This window comes from Chaetomium strumarium (genome assembly GCF_033439665.1).
Source record: "Chaetomium strumarium strain CBS 333.67 chromosome Unknown B0T15scaffold_5, whole genome shotgun sequence".
NCBI classification, from domain to species: domain Eukaryota; kingdom Fungi; phylum Ascomycota; class Sordariomycetes; order Sordariales; family Chaetomiaceae; genus Chaetomium; species Chaetomium strumarium.
In genome coordinates this window covers 3073690-3091776 of record NW_026944433.1, presented here as the reverse complement: position 1 = coordinate 3091776, position 18087 = coordinate 3073690, and the positions used below count along the sequence as shown (strand labels likewise).

Sequence of the window (18087 nt, the reverse complement as noted above, 5' to 3'; positions counted from 1 at the left end):
ATACGTTCGGCCTCCCGGGCCCCCTGGACCTTTTGTTGCACCTCGTTCGTCCACCAGGGGGCTTGAAATCCATTATTAGGCTTCCTTCGGGGGGTGCTAGCGTTGGCAATCCTTGTAAGTTCTTCGACAAGCCAGTCGAATGCCTTATCTAGGCCTTCTACTGACTGGGTACGGCTCTGTAGGCCCTGCGGGCCAGGGTTATCTAGCCCGCAGAGGCCTGGTAAGAGGGCTGCTTCGGCCTTTACCCTCTTTTTATCCATCTTTTTCCAGGACCAACCAGGGGGGGGTGGGGCTATAGGGGGGTGTTCGAGGTAGACCTCTACTACTTGGGGGTAGTGGTCGGAATCTCCCCTTTCTTTAATACCGTAGTAGGAGCAGGCAAGGTCCGTAGAGGCCCAGATTAGGTCGATAGTCGATGGGCGCCCCCGTTGCCTACCCTGTGGTTCCCTAGTTATAGTGCCCTTGGGGGTTACTAGCCTAAGGTCCCAAGAGGTGGCTAACTGGAGCAGGTTGTTGGCTTCGTTATCGTAGCGTTCGTAGTAGTCCCAGGCTGGGTGTTGAAGGTTGAAGTCCCCTGTAAGTATTACTTGGCTAGAGGGTCGGGGGTATTGTTGCAAAAGAGTAGCTGGTATTGTCTTGATTGCCGGGGGGTTATAGACCGACTAGACCTCGACCCCCTGGCTACCTTCATAGCCTGCGAACCGAACCCAGCACCAATGTTCAGCTACCCCATAGTCCCATTGGCTAAGGTCAATTGTCTTCTTAACTAGTATAGCCGCCCGACCACTAGGTTGATAGACTAGGTGGTACTGGCTACGTCGAGGGCAGTAGGTAGACTTAGTTTGGTGGTTGATCCACGGGTCCTGTATAGCTAGGACGTCGAACTTGGCCTCCTCTACTAAGATTTCTAGTGGTTGCTTGATGCCTCCGGTATTCCATTGTAGTATGGTAACTACCATGTAGTACTAGAGGGTTGGCTGGCTAGGTGGTCGGCTGGCTGGCTGGCTAGGTGGTTGGTTGGCTGGCTAGTTGGGTCGTTCTGGTTTGTAGCTTGGTTTGTAGCCTGGCTTATAGCCTGGCTAGTAGGCTGGGAGATGGATAGTCGGAGCTGCTTGGGATCTTGTTGGGCCTTTGTTGGCCTGCCCCGTGGTCGTTTTCTAGAAGGGCCTATATCTTGGTCGTCGTGGCTTAGAGAGAGGGAGCCAAAGATAGGGGTTGTGGTTGCGGTTGTAGGGTAGGTTGTTCGGGTAAAGTCGAGGTCGAAGGTTGGTTGTTGTAGCTTGGAAGTAGTTGATTCGAAGGTTCTAGGCCTGTGTTGATAGGCCTCCTTAGCTATAGCCCGTACTCGGAGCCGTTCTGGGCACTGCTTGTCCCTGGCCGAGTGGCGACCCCTGCAGGCTGGGCATCTAAACTGGCCTGTAGTATAGGTAGGGCATTGCTCTTCGCCTTCCTTACCACCATGCCCATGGGTTCCAGCGCCGCAACGGGGGCAAAGGGGGTCCTTTCTGCAGTAGCGGGCTATATGGCCCCACTTCCAGCACTTAAAGCACTGCGTTGGCCGTAGCGGAGCCCAGTATGGCTCGCAGCTAAAGAGCTGAGCCCGGTATAGGACCCCTAGGTCACAGGCCTTTTTAGCCTCCTCCTGGCTAGTAAAGGCTATAACTACAGGGACCCTAGTGAAGTCTGGGTTATGGGGGTACTGGAAGATGATCTTTTCCACTGCCTGTAGCCTGGCCTCTTCTTGAAAACTAGCCTCTGTAGCCCCCCTGGAGGTCAGCCTTCCGTAGACCCTTGACTACCACTCCATAGGTCCGCCGGGCTTCCTTTGCCTGGCTTCCGAAGGCCCGTTGAATCCAGTCGTGGTTGGTAGAGTGCCATTGCTTGGTATCCGGGTTGTTGAAGGTAACTACTATATCTCCGCTAGGTAGTTTCCGGGCTGCAATAGCCCCTTGTCAGCTAGAGGCCCCGTTAACGGCTTGAATGATTTCTAGGGGGGTCCTCTTGGCTAGGTCGGGTGATAGATGGCCCCCGCGAACAAGGACCTCGCAGTTCTGCTTGGCTGGGATAACCTTGGCTGGCTGGGCTATAGTGGCTTGTGGGGGTTCCCGAACTATGTCAGCCCAGGTCCGAGTAGCCTGGGCCTGCCCTGATTTAGTTTCCCTTAGTGCCGCTCGCACCTCTTCGGCTACTACCTTTCGTAGGGTAGGTAGGTTCAACGCCGTAGCCGTAGCCTTAGCCTGGGGGGGCGGTGTGATGGCTTGCTGGTAGGCTTGTTGGTAAGCTCGTTGAATCTCTATTGCAAGTGCCCGGGCCTTGCCCCTATCCTCGGGGACCAGGGCAAGTAGGTCGTTGACAAGCCTAGTAATGTGCTCATATGTATGTAGATGGCTAGTAGACTTGGTTGTTCTGGCTGGCTTGGTTATAGTAGGTAGGGTCTTCTGGCTTGCATGTTGGCTTGCATGTAGCCCCGGGGGGGCAGGGGGGGTTTCCCCCATCTCAATGTCAGGTGCCGGATCCGGAACGTCGTTCATTTTCAGCTCTTCCTGGTAGGGTGGGGCCTGTGGGGGCCTATAGGGTGGGTAGCGTAGAGGAGTGTGGGGGATCGTTGATAGGGTGGGCCGTTCGGGAGTAACCGGGTCCGGTAGGGTAGGTGGTCCGGGAATAACCGGTTAGTCTGTGCGTAGGGAAAAATCTTGCCTGACGGTCGGGTGCCCGCAACACAACGGCTACTTCAATGGCCTGTTGCGGCCGCGCAAGGACGGCCGCGCAAGTGCAACCAGTACCGTTAGATAGAGCTCGTCGAGGCGGTTAGAATAATATATGTTTCGAAGAGTTTGCCGCCCTTGCGGGCAAGCAGCGATCAAGTGGAAAAGAAAGAAGTCTCTTCGAGAAGAATATATATTGGCAAGACGCTCATACTAAATTAGCTGTTTCAATTTTGATCGATAGTAAAGAGGAGGTAGATATACCTTCTATTCGGCTTAAGACAAAGAGGCAGGGTAAGCCAATTTCGCAGTTTCTTGACTTCTATTAAGCTTATATCCACAAGGAAGACAATAATGCTATATTTAGCGAATAGATCGAGTCTAATCATTTGGCTAAGAGCCGGAAGGCTAAGGTAATCTTATATTAGGTCCTTTAGATGAAATATACAGAGGATATTAAAGAGGTCTTAATAACTTACTTTCCTATTAAGTTTATATAGCAGTATCCTGCTCGGTTTTTAGAGACGAAGATGCGTCGGCGTCCTAGGCCTTATTCTCCTTCTTTTACTCGGCAGAGTTTCCGAGTTCTAAAGATGCTTGCCCAGTAGAAGGCAGATATACTTGCGCCTAACCGTAATAGTCAGCCTCGGGCTCTTCTTTTAGTTGGACCTCCATATACGGGGAAAACAGAGTAGGCGATGTCTTTTGGCAGGGCAGTATCGATAACAAATGGTTGGAATCTTAATGTATTGGCGTGTCCGGAGGATTATACGCATGTAGTTCTTAACGATATTGTAGTTGATCGGTTTCAGTATTGGCGAGAGTTTCTTGGTTGTCAGGAGTCTTTTAATGCGATGGGAAAGTATCGTACAGAGCAGGTGGTTCAGTTTGGGAAGCCAGTTATCTGGACTTGCAATGCCGATAAAGAGGTACGACCCCCAGCCGCCTTGCGGCCAAAGCGGTTGCGAAGGGTATAAGGACATCAATTTCGCCCAGTCCACCAAAAAGACCGGTCTTTGCCCCAAGTGCTAGCCAGGCACTGGAAAGTGCGCAGCATTGGTGAGCTGTCGGAGCGACACTGTTCGAGACGTATTTACGCTAACAAGTGTATCAAGACAGATGTCAACTAGAGCAGGGAGGGATTCTTTCTTGGTAGTAGTTGCGCTGGAGGGTTACAGTAATTCACTATCAAGCTATTGATGCTCGAGCGAGGGAGATGAAGACAATGACGATGTATGCGCCCCTAAGCTATTAGGGGTTTGAATTCAAGGCTGCTTCAGTCCAGGTTTTAAAAGCAGTTCCTATCAACCGGCACTAGCTTTTGAAGTTACATCGTTTCGCAAACTGCCCGTCCTCACAATGTTTCCCAAGGCTTTACTGGATACCCAACTGCCAACTCTGCCCCTCTAAAAGCCGATCAGATTGCGGCTAGGCGGCGTCGCTAAGTGCTCACCCTCCTCGCAGAGCCCGTAGAGCCACCTCTCGCCACAGGGTTGATCATGCTCATTTGGCAGGGCAACACACGTCTCGGGGCTTTCGCCACGTGCAATGGCGGCCTGGATAGCCTTGAGGTCGGCCACCACCTGGTCTGCTGTTGTATAAAGCTGGCGCCAGCATCGCGCCGTGACAGCAGCGCACACGTGCTCGTCGGCAGGGGGGAACTCGCCGGCGCGGAAACGCCGCTCGATCTCGGGCTCGGTTTCGTGGAACCACCGCATGATGTCGTCATCGGTCTCGGAGGAACGGACCAGGTCTGGGAAAACCTCTGCGCCGGTGATGAGGAATTGCAGGGCGCTGCCGAGTGCAAACAGATCGGTTCGCACGTTACAGCGGTCGGGAGGGTGCCGAGGCAGCCAGGCCTTAGCAGATTCGCACGAGCCTCCATCAAGGACAATAGCGCCGGTCGGAGAGAAGTGCTGACCCTGAAAGTCGGCGAGCTTAAGATCGAGGTTGGCATCAAGAAGGAAGTTGTCGTGGCGTATATCGCAGTGCACAACGCGCCGTGAATGAATGTAGGCCACAGCCTCGGCAGCCTGGACACACCAGGCCAGCCGCCGGTGCAAAGGCACGTCGGGGTGGACAGAGAGGTAATCGTATACGTTTCCATTTGGCATAAACTCGAGAAGCAAACCGTCCTCAGTAAGGCCCTTGGACTGGACAATGCGGGGATGCGGTCCTAGCACTTCAAGCATCTTAGCCTCGATCTGGACCCGCTTCATGTCTTCTTTTATGCGGGGATATTTGAGCACTGTTGTATCGTCAATCTCGCCAATGTTGCAGGAACCGCCGCTGGGGTTTATAAGTCGTTTAACGCGCGGGGGAGTATACGACTTCAGCATGATATGTGTGATGTTGGTCATTGCCGCGGTCATGATGATTGCCCAGGGGCGTGCTTAGCTAACCGTCAACGATATCGCATGCCAGGAGGAACAGCGGGGCGAAGAAAAAATGCAATAATTGTACGTGCAGGTGTAATGAATGCTCGGCGACAGCTGTGATTTTGATGCTGTCGGCAGGCGGGCGGGAGCTGTTGTAAAAATATATTGGTTGCGCACTGGCGAAATCTCCTTAATTGTCTCCTTTTCTCGGACCACGTTCCCGAGGCATCGGCCGCTTTTCAGTCGGCTGAGTGCTCTGGGGCGTTCGTTCCAAGCCAATAGGAGCTGGCTTAACATGGACCGGCCCAGCTGATCCAAAGTGGGCGGTAACAGCGATAACCGCTATACTTGTGGAATTCTAAATCTAAGTATGTCCCTATAGAAATTGCTTGAAAAGTGACTTAGAAATTACATCGCACAGGTGGCGGCTTAGCTGCTTGGCAAAATTTGGGTCAGGGAGGCAGCACCCTGGGCACCCTGAGCACCATGTAACCACCCTGGTCTGTTCGAATTCCTCGCCGACCGCCCCTGTTTTTGGCTCCCTCGTTGTTGAGAACCGCCAAGTGGACGTCGTCGTGGGCGTAACGCTTGTTCAGCAGCTAGCACATCAGCTTCATAGTGTCTTCGTCGCAAGATATCATATTGCTTGGATTAAGCTGGATCATCGCCTTTGCCTGGGTCGCGGCAAATGTGTCAAGAGGTCAGGTGAAAACCCGTCTCAACCGTGCCCAAATATTTAGCTAGCAGTTAAGGCCCGGTATTCATGGTAAGGCGAGAGCAGGGTCGCAAGCAGCCCGTGAACCTTCGGCCCGCCGAGATCAGTGTGTGTGTGCATGCAGCATGGGATACCAGATTGTTATGCGCGCCGTAAGGTCTCATCCGCGGCGCCGCAGTTCCGTCAGGCATTCATGGGAAGGCGAGAACGGGGTCGCAAACAATTGGCTCAACTCTTTTGTAAAACCGGAAACGAATGCCGAACCCACGGACCTCATCGGCCCCGTCGCGGCGGAAGTGCTGACCGCCTTCGACCAGCCCAACTCGACAGACGCAACGGCGAGCGACCTGCCGGCCTTGGCAACCTAGGAGGGCGAGCCCTTCCCTAAACATGACTGTCGTCGCCGACCGCTGCGCACAGGCGCAGGGCTGGACGTACTCGGCGCTCCAGCACGTCGATCCGGTCTTCGCGATCCCAGATGCGTCGGCTGCCTGCTTTCTCGCCGTCGTTACCCTGCCGACCACCGGTGACGACTTGACCCGCACGAACCTCAACCAGTTCACCTGTACCACTACCGGCGCGCCACGATCGTCCCTGCCGTCGCCGGGCAGCGGGCGATCGCCAAAGGCCGGATCTGCCCGCACGGTGTCAGCCGTGGTCTCCTGGTGGATTTGTAAATTTGCCAATAACTCTGGGTATGTGGAGCAGCGAGTAGGAGAGGGTTCGTAGAAGAGTTCCCTCTTTGAGTGGGCGTTGAAAGGAGCAAAGGTTTCTTACGGAGGCATTGCAGAACGCGATAACACAGACGCTTGGAGGCCTTGCTGGGTAGGGCTAACAGGCAGTCGACCGTCTACGCTATATATACGGCTAAACAGCATGTTCTTTCTCGACCACCAGTACCTGGCTTAGATCCTGCCCTTTTGGCGCATGTAGATAATGAAATCATACATCAAAGCGCCCAATTCCTTCATCACATCTCGCACCTCTTCCTTGTCTAGCCAGTGGGGATGCTTATAGAGAGTTTCCACGACGACGTCTCTTAGGCTCCTGTCATCTTCAATAGTAGATGTATACGCCACCTCCATTGCGTGAATAAAATCGTAGATATCCAAGGAACGAAAGGGAATAGTAACCTCCGCCTTGAATTTCCGAACCGCGACAGTCTTTAATCTACGGATAAGGTACTTCTCTGCTAAGGCGTAAATCCTTATATGAGTGGCGAGGGCGCCTATAGCCAGCCTATTGATATCGGCTCTATCTCTATCTATCTATATATTATAGTCAAAATAGTAAAAGTAATATACTATTATATGGACAAGCTAAGGATTATCTTCTAGGAGGTTAATTCTTCCTTTTTATACCTCCTAAATAAATAATATTAGCTTAGAGCTATTGCAGGCGTATAAACTACCACTTGCCTTAAAGCCTACCTTATAGGCTATAGCAAAGAACTCGGACTGTATATATATAATGGCTCTATATACTTGGTATTCCTTTTCCCTATAGGATATTACAAGGTCTAAGTATTCCCTGCTAGAGTAGAGCCTATATTTGTCAGTTTCTCTATAAATATAAAAAAGGGAGGAATAATAATAGCAAAGTAATTATACTTTGGTAGAGAGTTTATCAGGATATTAGAAGGCTTATCTATAATTATATCGTAGGTTGCCCGTATTTCAAGGCTAAATCCAAATGATATTGGCATATCCAAACCTAATATCTAGAGGGCTACAGTCCTAGTCGGGGTATAGTCGAAAGCATACGGGTTCGAGTTCTCGCGGTGCTATAGAAGCGCTTTTATACTTTGAAAATAACGATTGCAGGTCTTATAGTATGCTATCTAGCCCGGTCCACGGAATGCCTTATAAGTCTATATCAGGTCCCGCACCGCTATTATAGCTGTATTGTACTCGTCTCTTGCTCTTGTTACGGCATAACCCCGCACAGCTGATAGGCCACGTGGCTTGCTACAAACTAAGACCTAACCCCGCGTAGGAGTGTCAATGGGCCCTGCTTCTGCAAGGCGGCAATCAGATACGCCATCCTCAAGCCAGGCCGAGATGCAAAGCTTGACGTATCGCGAAGACAGCCGCCAGTACGCGTTTGATCCAGAACCTCAATCAACTGTTGCCCTCTCCGTAGCTCCCACAAGATGCAAAACTGCCTCTGTAAGCTCCTCAACTAGCGTGATACCGTGGATATGTGGCTGTTGGACTTCCAACAGGAGGATTGTTGGAAATTCTTTGCAACAATAATCTTCACGTTTGGAGGAGGAAACGGTAGAAGACGATGCGAAGTCTTGGATGCAGCACCAAAGTTTGGGATGCGCGTAGTCCCCAGAGGAGTTGTTGGTCCGTGCACATTGCGACCTCTCCTCGGCCTCGGCTGGAGCACAGCTGTTTGGTATTTTTAGCTGCTTGCATCATAACGTGGTGGAACTATGACATCATGTTTCTTAAAGCCCTATCCCCCGCATCGCGTGTCGGCGCCGACGCGTATGTGGGGCGCACCGAGCTTCACAGACAGCCAAAAGGTTCACAACAAAGCTATCCGCTATGTCTGCACAATAGGTGTAGGCTATTGCTTGAATTGCTTACTAAGGAGCTACCAGAGCTCCTCCTACCTGAAGCTATATACTTCTTGGGTCCTGAGGGTGATCGGTGTGCTCATCGACTGATCACTCTTGAGCAGGTTGTGCTCAAGGTGCTCAACGCCCGATCACAATGAGCATTCTGCATACTGCAGACTGCTCATCCTGTTGCCTGCCATAGCACCCTAGTCCTTATGTGACTGGCTCGTCTCTATCCTAAGCGATTGGCTCGGGGCGTCTCCCATGCCCCACCAGGTCCCTTGCATGCGGCCATCCTGTTGGCTTAATTCGTGACACGCAAGCAACCTTGTCCAACGCGGCTAACTAGTGCATTATGTGCCGCGACGGCTCATTCCTCCACCGGGGTCTAAAATCTATCACCTTCTGATTGGGCAAATAAATGGCCTGCCCCACTCGACGTTCAGGTCACTCTCCTCACTTGAATTCAGAGTCAAGTTGCTTCCAGCTTGGCTGAGTGGGTCTAATAGAATTCAAACCGCGGCGGAGGAATCAGCTGCAGCCGGTTTTGTGGCTCACTGGTCGCAGTGCAAGGTGTGTTGCCGTGCACTGTGTAAGTCACAACCAGCTAAAAACTGGTCCATGCGGACAATCTCTTAACATCGGAAATCAGTGTCCAGATTTCGCCTCTACCGTACTGTATCAATAGCTCATGCAAAATAATAATAGTGCAGTTGTCTATAGAAGATAAAGAACGATGATTTTGCTGGCCTGGTCTTGGCAGTGTAAGCCGGGCATCACGTTCATGTCGAAAAGGATTCCCCATTAATGTAAAACTACCTCCCGACAAGGTAACGTTATATATATAAGAAAAAGACCCAATTACTTCGCATCACAGCTATAGCAATAGAGATCGCTCCTACATTATCCGGGCTGGTAGTCCAACTCTTTTAGACTCACCTTTTTATGTGAACAGCGCCTCACGAGCTCCCGCAATTTGTCTCGAAGTTCGGCTGTTCCGGATGCTTCGACTGCTGTGAGCATGTGCACTGATGTTACATCGGTGACCTTACCTAACACCAAGACTCTGCCTTTGTCAGTCTGAACTTCTTCAACTTGCCGAAACAGGTCTCCATGGTCCATGCAGGCACCACCTTTCCCCATCGGTTGAATGAAATTGCCATTCTCCGCAGCCAAGATTGCCTCGAGGTCTGGGAGCCCGGCAAAGAAAGCTGCACGCCCATGTTCACCAAACTCCTTTTTTCCCAGCCTGCCTTCGTTGCCTTCGTTATATATGGAAATATGCAGGATCTATGCAAGCAGTGAGCTTAGCATTGAGGCGAGTCGGCCCTGAACATACGTAGCTATTGTCTATTGCGTCATCTTTCAGACGATAATTGAGAAGATTAAGAATCCTTGTGAACTGAGGTATGCCCTCCGTATGCCACACCAAGTGGATCCGACGAGTCCGGCTTTTGCAGTATTTGTGATCGTGTATCAACTTTTCAAGGTATGGTAGCATGGCGGCAATCCCAAATCCCGTCGCAAACATAAGGACAGTTTTAAAACCCCATACTGGGAAGCTGATCCCATGAGGCCCACTAAATAGGGCAGGATATGACAGCGACGCGTCATCGCCGTTCTTCATCCTCTTATTCGTCTGTAGTAATTTAGATGTGAATCCCTTGCGGGGCTGGATGAGCAGCTCCAAGCTACGCTGCTCAGCAGGCGACCATGAGACGACCGTAAAAGGATGGCTCTGCGTCCACGACCAGAAACTGACAGTTGGAGCCCATATCCACAGGTTTATATACTGCCCCGCCTTCAGGCGTACCGGCCGTGACAATTCCACCGTTATGCATACATCTCCTCCATCCTCTCTAATGATTAGCCGAGGGAGAGGGCTGCCCCATCTTTTATTTCGATACGCAGTGCAGCCGAGCTGAAATAGATTCAGGATACCGGATAAGCCCCCGTAAATGTAGATATATTCCCACGGAAAGCGAGGCATGGAACGGAGGTGCCACCAGATGGAGGAAGCGGCAAAGATGGCGATTGCTTGGTGGGTCCGGAGAAAGATCTCATAAAAAGCACGGCGCAGAAGAGGCATTGACAATAGAAGGAGCACGGCGAGCGATATTGCACCCTATTAGCGTTAGCTACAGCTGGGAAGACGGATGTGTCTCTTTGTACCGTGGAGACGTAGATATCTTGCGGCCCCTCCAACAGTGCCATGACACCACCATGGAAAAGCACCAAGCCGGTGGACATTGCGCCATAGGAGCAATGGACCTTATGGAATGCTCTAACCGGCATGCCAAAAACATCCGCAAGAAAACCGAGATGAGGACCTAGAAAGAGAGGGGCCATATTGATCAATGATAATCTGCCTGCCCGAGCGCCAGCGTCTGCGAGGGAAGAGACGCGAAACGCGATACAGATAAAGTTTGCAATGATGTACGAGATCTGAAGCATGAATGCTCCAACCGTCCACGGGCCCATCCATCGGTGACGACGGAGGATGAATGTATAAGCGAGGCTTCTGTAAATACGTCTAGCGATGCGGCGGAAGATAGAGCGCCTGGCGACGACAAAAAGGCTACCAAAAATGCCGCATAGTATTATGAAATATGCTTCAAAATTTTCCATGCAAAATTAGTGGGGAGAGTAATGGACACGGGCTCAAGAGGAAAGACAGGCGGAAGGGACGCATATATACTAGGTAGGAAAGGAATGGGCCGCAACGGCGCTAGGAGCCGAAATTGGAACTGTCATCAAAGACGCCCGGTTCTATCCGCGTGCCAAGTGCCTACTCGGTAGCTAACTTATAACGATACTTTCGATCGGCCTCCGTCATAGCAAGTGACACAAGACCTAACAGGGAACCCTTGTGCCATTTGCCGTCCTTGCGCCCATACAGAGTAAGGAACGGGTGCTAGCGAGAGTTAGCTCGAACGCACGTTGACAATCTAGCGGGCAAATTACTTCGAGAAGTTCCTTGGCGGATTTGGCAGTGATTGTTGCTGCGACGAAATTTATTGCTTCTGGGCACGAAAGCCACTGTTGCCTTTGCACACCGATCGGCTTTTCGTCCTTGTTCATCAACCCCCGCGTAATGCCTCCGACCCTCCTTACACCTCGAGATCTGCTATCCGTCGTTGCTGTTCGGCAGCATTCTTGGTTTCCTGCAATTATCAGAAGTAGATTTTGCCAATTACATCACGCCAGTCTTACCGATCTTAACCTCACCCGCTTGGTTAAGCAGGACAGTGTCCCAACCGAGTGAAGTATGTTCGAAGCCTTCTTGTTCAAGATACACCAAGCCGTCCAATATCTGCAAATCGTTAGCACTCGGACTAAGGTCGGATATAAACGACCTCTACCTGGCCAAGGATGGCGCCAAGTTCTTGCTTATCTGGGTATCTTGAGCACCTTATCACGTGCGAGAGGGTTATGTCCATTTCCTCCAGTACGACATAGAGAAGCTTTTCGGTGGCGAAGGCTTCTAAAGCTGCCACAAAGCTACAGTGACGGACCTGCCGAAACCAGAATAATGCTTGTTCCGCCTGATCCTCCGGAAACGCCCTTATATTTACGCGCTTTTCAGGCGACATCTTGACCGCTAGCAAAGCATCGCCCCCCAGGTCGTGCCAAGTGAATGCCTCTCGATAGTGCTCCCAAGGCGAGCCTGGCTGGGTCTCAAGGAACTCCCGAGGGCCCGCAGCGGCATGGTGGGTAGGGACGGCGGGACTAGATGCTGGGGAGAAGTGTACTCTATTGCGTAGCTTTCCCGTATTATCTTGGCTTTGAGGGGGAATTGAGGGTGTCTTCCTCAGCTTGGCCTGCTTGGCCAGCTTGGTCACGTCGTTCTGGTCTAGGGCCTTGGGGTCAAAGGAGATTTGCGTGAAGCGCCGTTCCATACTGCAGGTCGCTAAGTCTGATATTAGGCAGATATGGCGTAAGCGCTGGGGGACCAATTTTATAGGTAAATGTGGTTAGGCACATCAAAGCAGATCTGGAAAGTGAGGCAGCAACCCTTCCGTCACAGCCACTTTTGGATGCTGTACGGGATACAAAGTGAGCAGGCCTCCGTAACTGAGGTGGCTATGCAGCCTGTGACGCACGGTTCTGCGATGAGATGAGCAAAAGAAAGAAGGAGTCTACAGATAATGTGGAAATCTATTGGCAGATCCGCCAACATCATCTAAAGAACAATGTCCAATGGAAACAGTTACTACCCCAGCTTTCATCTGTCCACTCACGCAGGTGTGTCAGGACGCTCCTCCTGAAGCATAGCGTCATTGCCGACGCACTGGACCCGCTTCTCGGTGTTCCAGGGCTACGAGAAGGGTGGACCCTCAGCACCATTCACAAGATAGTGAACATGAGATGCGATAACGTAAGAGCAGCAGTCTTCCGTTCTATTCCCGACATTAACGTTCCCAAAGCTAGTCGTCGCGTATTTGCAACTAATATGGAAGGCCTGGCGTCGACTCATTCCCGGCGAGTCGATATATAAGTTGGATTCCGTCACCGTAAAAGCGGTGGAGACCAGATGCCCGAGGTAAGTCGGACCCCCCCCATTTGGACCACCCCAGATTCGGACCACTTGGCAATCCACACCGCTCTTTCAACCTAACCATTTCAACTCACTACAACTCAGTCAATTCGAGGTCAAGAACGCTCATCTTTTGCATACAGCACTGTCAATGCCCAATGGACTATACGGAACAAGACTTACAAGATGCCGTTACAAAATATCATCGCGGTGGCTCCTCAATGCGGTCTATCTCCCGGGAGTTCGGCATCCCGAAGACTACTCTCCGGAACCGACTTAACGGCCACCAGACTCATTCCATTGCAGCCGAACCGCAACAGACTCTGAGCCGGATACAGGAAGACCTCCTTACACAATGGGTCTTGACCCAGGTCGCCCTTGGTGTTCCACCAACCCATGCGCAGATCAGGGAGTTCGCCAGCCGAGTTCTACAGGCACAAGGAACCAGCCGTACGACTGTCGGAAAGGGCTGGATGACTCGGTTTCTTCGTAGGAACCCAGTCCTTCGAACCCAGCGAGCCCGTAAGATAGATTCGGTCCGCATCAATGGGGCTACTGACTCAGTCATCCGCAGTTGGTGGCCGCGACTGAGTATCCCGGCCATCAAGGATATCCTACCAGCCAACCGTTGGAACTTTGACGAATTCGGCATCATGGAAGGCCAGGGAACTAACGGCTTGGTGGTTGGGAGCTCTCGAACGCGTGCAGTTCAACGGAAAGTCCCTGGTTCGCGAGCCTGGACTTCTTTTCTTGAGTGTGTCTCAGCGACAGGGGTAGCGCTCCCACCAGCTGTCATCTTCAGGGGGAAGAGCCTTCAACAACAATGGTTCCCACTTAAAAAGGAGGAAATAAAGGAGTGGAAGTGGGCTACAACCGCTACAGGTTGGATAAACAGAGTGGTTGCATTAGAATGGCTTAAAGAGGTGTTCATCCCCCGGACCCGGCTACAGGACCCCTCCCAGAGACGGCTGTTGATACTGGACGGCCATGATAGCCATAGAACCGACGACTTCATGTGGGAATGCTACATCAACAATATCCAGTTGCTCTTTTTACCTCCCTATACTTCCTACGTTCTTCAGCCATTGGATTTGTCAGTGTTCTCCCCCCTAAAGCATATATACCGGAAACTCCTCAACAAGTTGACCTCTTGGTCCGAATCGACGGTGCTAGGCAAGTAGATGATGATCAGATGTATCGTGGAAGCTCGTAAAGAAGCTATTACAGCCCACAATATCAAAGCAGGGTGGAGGGCATCCGGGTTATGGCCGGTCAATATAGCCAAACCTCTGATGAGCCGGCTTCTATTGGAAAATTCGAACAACATAGCCGGGATTGACGAACAGATAGCTTACATATAAACCCCAGCACCTGTTCAACCCTCCCAATCTTTGACAATAGCCGCCAACGTATTCCTCAGCACACCATAGAAGAAGTCAGATTTACGTGGTCAACTGAACAGCCTGGCCATCCGGAAACAAGACCTCCCTATACGCAGGCTTTTATTTAAGAAGGTTGAGAAGGCTTTTGACAAGAAGGACTTCGAATTGGCTCGTTTACGACAGGAAAACGAAGCTCTGAAGGCACAGTTGGAAGCAGCCCGGCCGTCGAGGAGGAAGAAGGTAGTTCTTGATCCGAACAGCGTGTTCGCTTCGATTGAACAGATCCACCAGGCGCAGATTGAGTCCGGCCGTATAGATGACTCTATGGCTGAAGAGAGCGGGTCAGAAAGTGCAGAATCAGAGGTTTCCTGTATTGTGGTGGGTTAAATAGACTGCGATATACGGTGTTGAATAAGATGGGTGGGTTTGCGGGCTAAGATTTGCCAAGCGGTCCGAATCTGGGGTGGTCCAAATGGGGGGGGTCCGACTTATTCCAGGGCCGATAGGGAAGAGATCCATGCTCAGATCCAACAAGGAATCATCTTCACCGCCTTTAGCCACGAAGACCGCGAGAAGATCTGGGGTTCACTCCTTTCTATCGACCATCTGATGCCTTCCCTGTTCACCTTACTCCGTGACCTGCACTTTCTTCAGGCCTGTGCAGAGAGCATGAGGCATCTTATAAAGTCTCCATTTGAACACCCCGATGCGGACTTAAACGAGGTAATAAGTATCGACGACGCCTTAAAACAGCTTTTTCGGGCGAATCAACAAGATGGCCAGTACGTGATCGAGGTAGCGAGTGGGGTATTTCATCACGCACCGGTTCCCACGGAGCATCGCTTTGACCTCGCGCGACGACAACTATGGCTTTATGCGATGAGAAATTTCAAAAAGTTACCGCAACCGCGACGGAATGGCGGAAGAAACTTGCTCGCGAAAGCCGACTTGGAACACGCCGACGAGGCTGTCTTATACGAGTTTGCCGTCCTTGCTGGGCGCCTCGGCTTTAGTTCTACCGAGATTGAACATCTAAAGACACACCTGTCACCCCGAAAAGAAGCTAAACCGAATCGCGTTGCAACTACCGCCCAGAGACCAGCACGGAGATGCGGTCTTCCTAGTGAGGATTCGTACCAGCGGGACGGGCCACTGTTGTTCATCCAAAACATGCACCGGGAGTTCTCGGACCAGGAAATCACGTCCTTTTTCGTGCGAAGATCGGTCTACCTTGCGTTCTTTGGGCCATGTCAGTTCGACTTTATGACATCCATGGGAGTAAAACAAAACACGGCCATTGAAACAGCCCTGGTACTTTACAGAGAGACTGGGGACGGTCCAGACGGGCCCCCGCAACCGCCCCGCAAGCGTAAAAGAGAACAGGAACACAGTGCAGAGACGGAAAACGGCGCGATACAATCATACGCCACTAGCTCTCATCCGGTGACTATCGTGTTCAAGGCTTTCGAGGATGGCCGCCTCAAGACCAAGCGCCGAGTAACCGTCGATCGTACGAATCCGGCAGAGGTGGAAGAGATTGCAAGGGGATATACGTTCGATAACTGGGCCATCTTCTCTACAAACTTAAACTCAATTATTGCTAGCGACGTCTTTAATTCTGCCGTATCTTCTGGTCTGAACACTGTTATCCTGGTTCGAGCGAGCAATATAGATATCAATGATGACCTGCGACGAGCAGTAGTAGAACTATCAGCAGATAACGGTGAGCCAATATCACAGATTAGCGAATGGGATACGGAATCGCTCTGACACTATCCAGGCAATGTAGAATGATCAGAAAAAGATGTTAAAAATTGTTAGCAGGATCTAACAATTTTTTAACGTCTTTTGCGTGCAGCTCCACTAAATTTTGCTAGAGTGATCCGCTCGCTTATAATATGCGTTAGCACAATTGGAGTTGATGACGGCAGCCCTGGCCAAGATACCTTGATAGAGCAGGTATTGGATTCGTAGGGAGGATCATAATAGCAGAACGAATTGCAGATATAGATCTATAAAACTCCGCTCCCTGTGAAGCCATTGTGGTCTACGATCACCCTTCCTATTCCAAAGAGTCGCTATGCAAACTCGCGGTGTTGCTGCCCTTATACGTTTTCTCCGCTTCAACAAAGAGGAATGCAGCGCGAGTTACTCGTGTAGCCTTCTCTTGAATGGTTGTCAGCCCTCATACTACCTTCTACCGCTCTATCCAACGACCAGTACATATTCACAGTACGCTTGAGGGCTGACCTGGTCCGGCGTTGGCGTGAGATGGGTCTGACACAGCCACCACTGAACCAAGACGAACGTCCGGAAGGAGACCTCGTCTATTCACGTCCTTCCCGGAGGGCATTCACTGCCAGCAGATTTTAGATGCTGCGATCTCAAGGCGAGCATGATGCTCCTCCATATCAACATCTTCTCAGGCCTCATTGTCTTCACTTTCCTGCTCAAGGCCGGTAGCCTGCTAATTTTAGCCCAAGGTGAGCGGCAAGCTCAACTCAGTGATCGTCCTTGTTGTGGCTAAAAAAGTGTGAGCCCTTAAAGGGCGACTACTAGAGCGATTACAGTAGATTTACTACTTGGCTTTAACCTCCTCACGCGCATGCTCTAATAGAAGCCTCTGCTCAGCTCGTGTAGCATTCTGGAAGTTAGGAGTGCGCTTGAGGGTCGCATGCTTGGGATAGACTACGACGTTGACGCGGGAGAGTGGAGCTCACCGAGGGTACAATAGCTGTGATGCATTAGGTTGCTCTCCTTCGGTCGGGGATTTTGTCGCTTCGCAAGGCTAAGGAGGCACTTAACAAGCGTCAGGGAGCCAAAAGGACACGCATGCGGCTTGTAGGATTACGTACTATGCAAGATGCATAGATTCTACTAGAGCAGAAAGCTGTACGTGGAGAGGCAGTGCAAGAAACGCAGCTGTATAATAGTGCTGCAGAGGGAACTCATAGAGGATTCAATCCTGCGGCGCCTGCGGTAAGCCCGATCATAATCCGCGCAGAATCATCAGATTCAACTGTTTCTGATTATAGTTGGTTCCTCGTGTTGATTGATGCATTGTAATCGAGAATAGTTGTTTTAGGGAAGGAAGGAGTGAGCTATTCGCATATATGCGCCGCTTGCGTATAATAATGTTATATATTACCAGGAAAGTTCCAGTCGACACCACTGAAATAGGACGGAACGTACCAATGAAGGTACTGCTTGGAGGAGCTTTCCACGTGCTTTTACTTGTTATCACCATACAAGTCTCCGCCTTTGTCCATGCTTTTGTGGCGGTCTAGAAGCTCGCGCTGTCGTTTATATATAGCGTCAAACTTGGCACCCTTTAACTCGCCAGTGCTATCAACATGAAGCGTATCTCCAAATAGGTGCAGTTCGGTCTGGCTACGCGATGGTATGGCGCACGCGCCCGTCTCCCACGTATTAACGAAGTAAGCTTCCGGCACTGTTTTCTTGACGGGCCAGCCCGGAGCTAAAGTTTTGGGCACTCTCTAACCAGGCGATGTTTAGAAAGGGAGTATAGGGATGCTTTGAGTATGAGTTCTAAGCTTTATTGAGTTAGGGAACGGGGCTAGGGTAGGGAGGGAGAAATACCTACCATATGGCATCAATTTAATAGCGGTTGCATGGTAAACCGCCACCGCAGCAGCATAAAATGGGCCATAATATTGGAGTCATGAATGCTAAACAGACTCCTAATATTCCTTTCCGCCTCTCCCTCCACCCTTCCTTTCGTCGTGCCTCTTGTGGGAGGTCGCCCAAGTCCTCTCTAAATCGGGACTCTCCGGGGCCAGT

At 51.1% G+C, this 18087-nt stretch overlaps 5 protein-coding genes across 5 annotated transcripts; 1 reads left to right on the top strand and 4 right to left on the bottom strand.

The window, feature by feature from the left end:
- Positions 1–3931: 3931 nt before the first annotated feature.
- Positions 3932–5308, bottom strand: B0T15DRAFT_537730 (kinase-like domain-containing protein). Its single transcript, XM_062869646.1, has one exon. The coding sequence runs from the start codon at positions 5075–5077 to the stop codon at positions 4112–4114; it is 966 nt and encodes a 321-aa protein (XP_062720616.1). The 5' UTR covers positions 5078–5308; the 3' UTR covers positions 3932–4111.
- A 1395-nt stretch (positions 5309–6703) lies between these two features.
- B0T15DRAFT_568536 (uncharacterized protein) lies at positions 6704–8078 on the bottom strand (the record flags this gene model as incomplete). The annotated part of the gene is made up of 3 exons (XM_062870769.1): positions 7774–8078; positions 7229–7331; positions 6704–7066 (listed from the first exon to the last, which is right to left on the bottom strand). Exons 1-3 carry the CDS (start codon positions 7839–7841, stop codon positions 6704–6706), a joined length of 534 nt encoding a protein of 177 aa, XP_062720615.1. The 5' UTR covers positions 7842–8078.
- A 1192-nt stretch (positions 8079–9270) lies between these two features.
- Positions 9271–10995, bottom strand: B0T15DRAFT_400589 (putative cell surface metalloreductase; the record flags this gene model as incomplete). The annotated part of the gene is made up of 4 exons (XM_062865070.1): positions 9271–9371; positions 9420–9657; positions 9707–10492; positions 10540–10995. 4 exons carry the CDS (start codon positions 10993–10995, stop codon positions 9271–9273), a joined length of 1581 nt encoding a protein of 526 aa, XP_062720614.1.
- A 107-nt stretch (positions 10996–11102) lies between these two features.
- On the bottom strand, positions 11103–12472 carry B0T15DRAFT_537725 (uncharacterized protein). Its single transcript, XM_062869645.1, has 4 exons — positions 11730–12472; positions 11581–11680; positions 11332–11531; positions 11103–11281 (listed from the first exon to the last, which is right to left on the bottom strand). The coding sequence occupies exons 1-4, from the start codon at positions 12264–12266 to the stop codon at positions 11156–11158; spliced, it is 963 nt and encodes a 320-aa protein (XP_062720613.1). The 5' UTR covers positions 12267–12472; the 3' UTR covers positions 11103–11155.
- Positions 12473–14925: 2453 nt separating this feature from the next.
- On the top strand, positions 14926–16237 carry B0T15DRAFT_576184 (uncharacterized protein; the record flags this gene model as incomplete). The annotated part of the gene is made up of 4 exons (XM_062871017.1): positions 14926–15068; positions 15350–15535; positions 15593–15796; positions 16194–16237. The coding sequence occupies exons 1-4, from the start codon at positions 15062–15064 to the stop codon at positions 16235–16237; spliced, it is 441 nt and encodes a 146-aa protein (XP_062720612.1). The 5' UTR covers positions 14926–15061.
- Positions 16238–18087: the final 1850 nt, after the last annotated feature.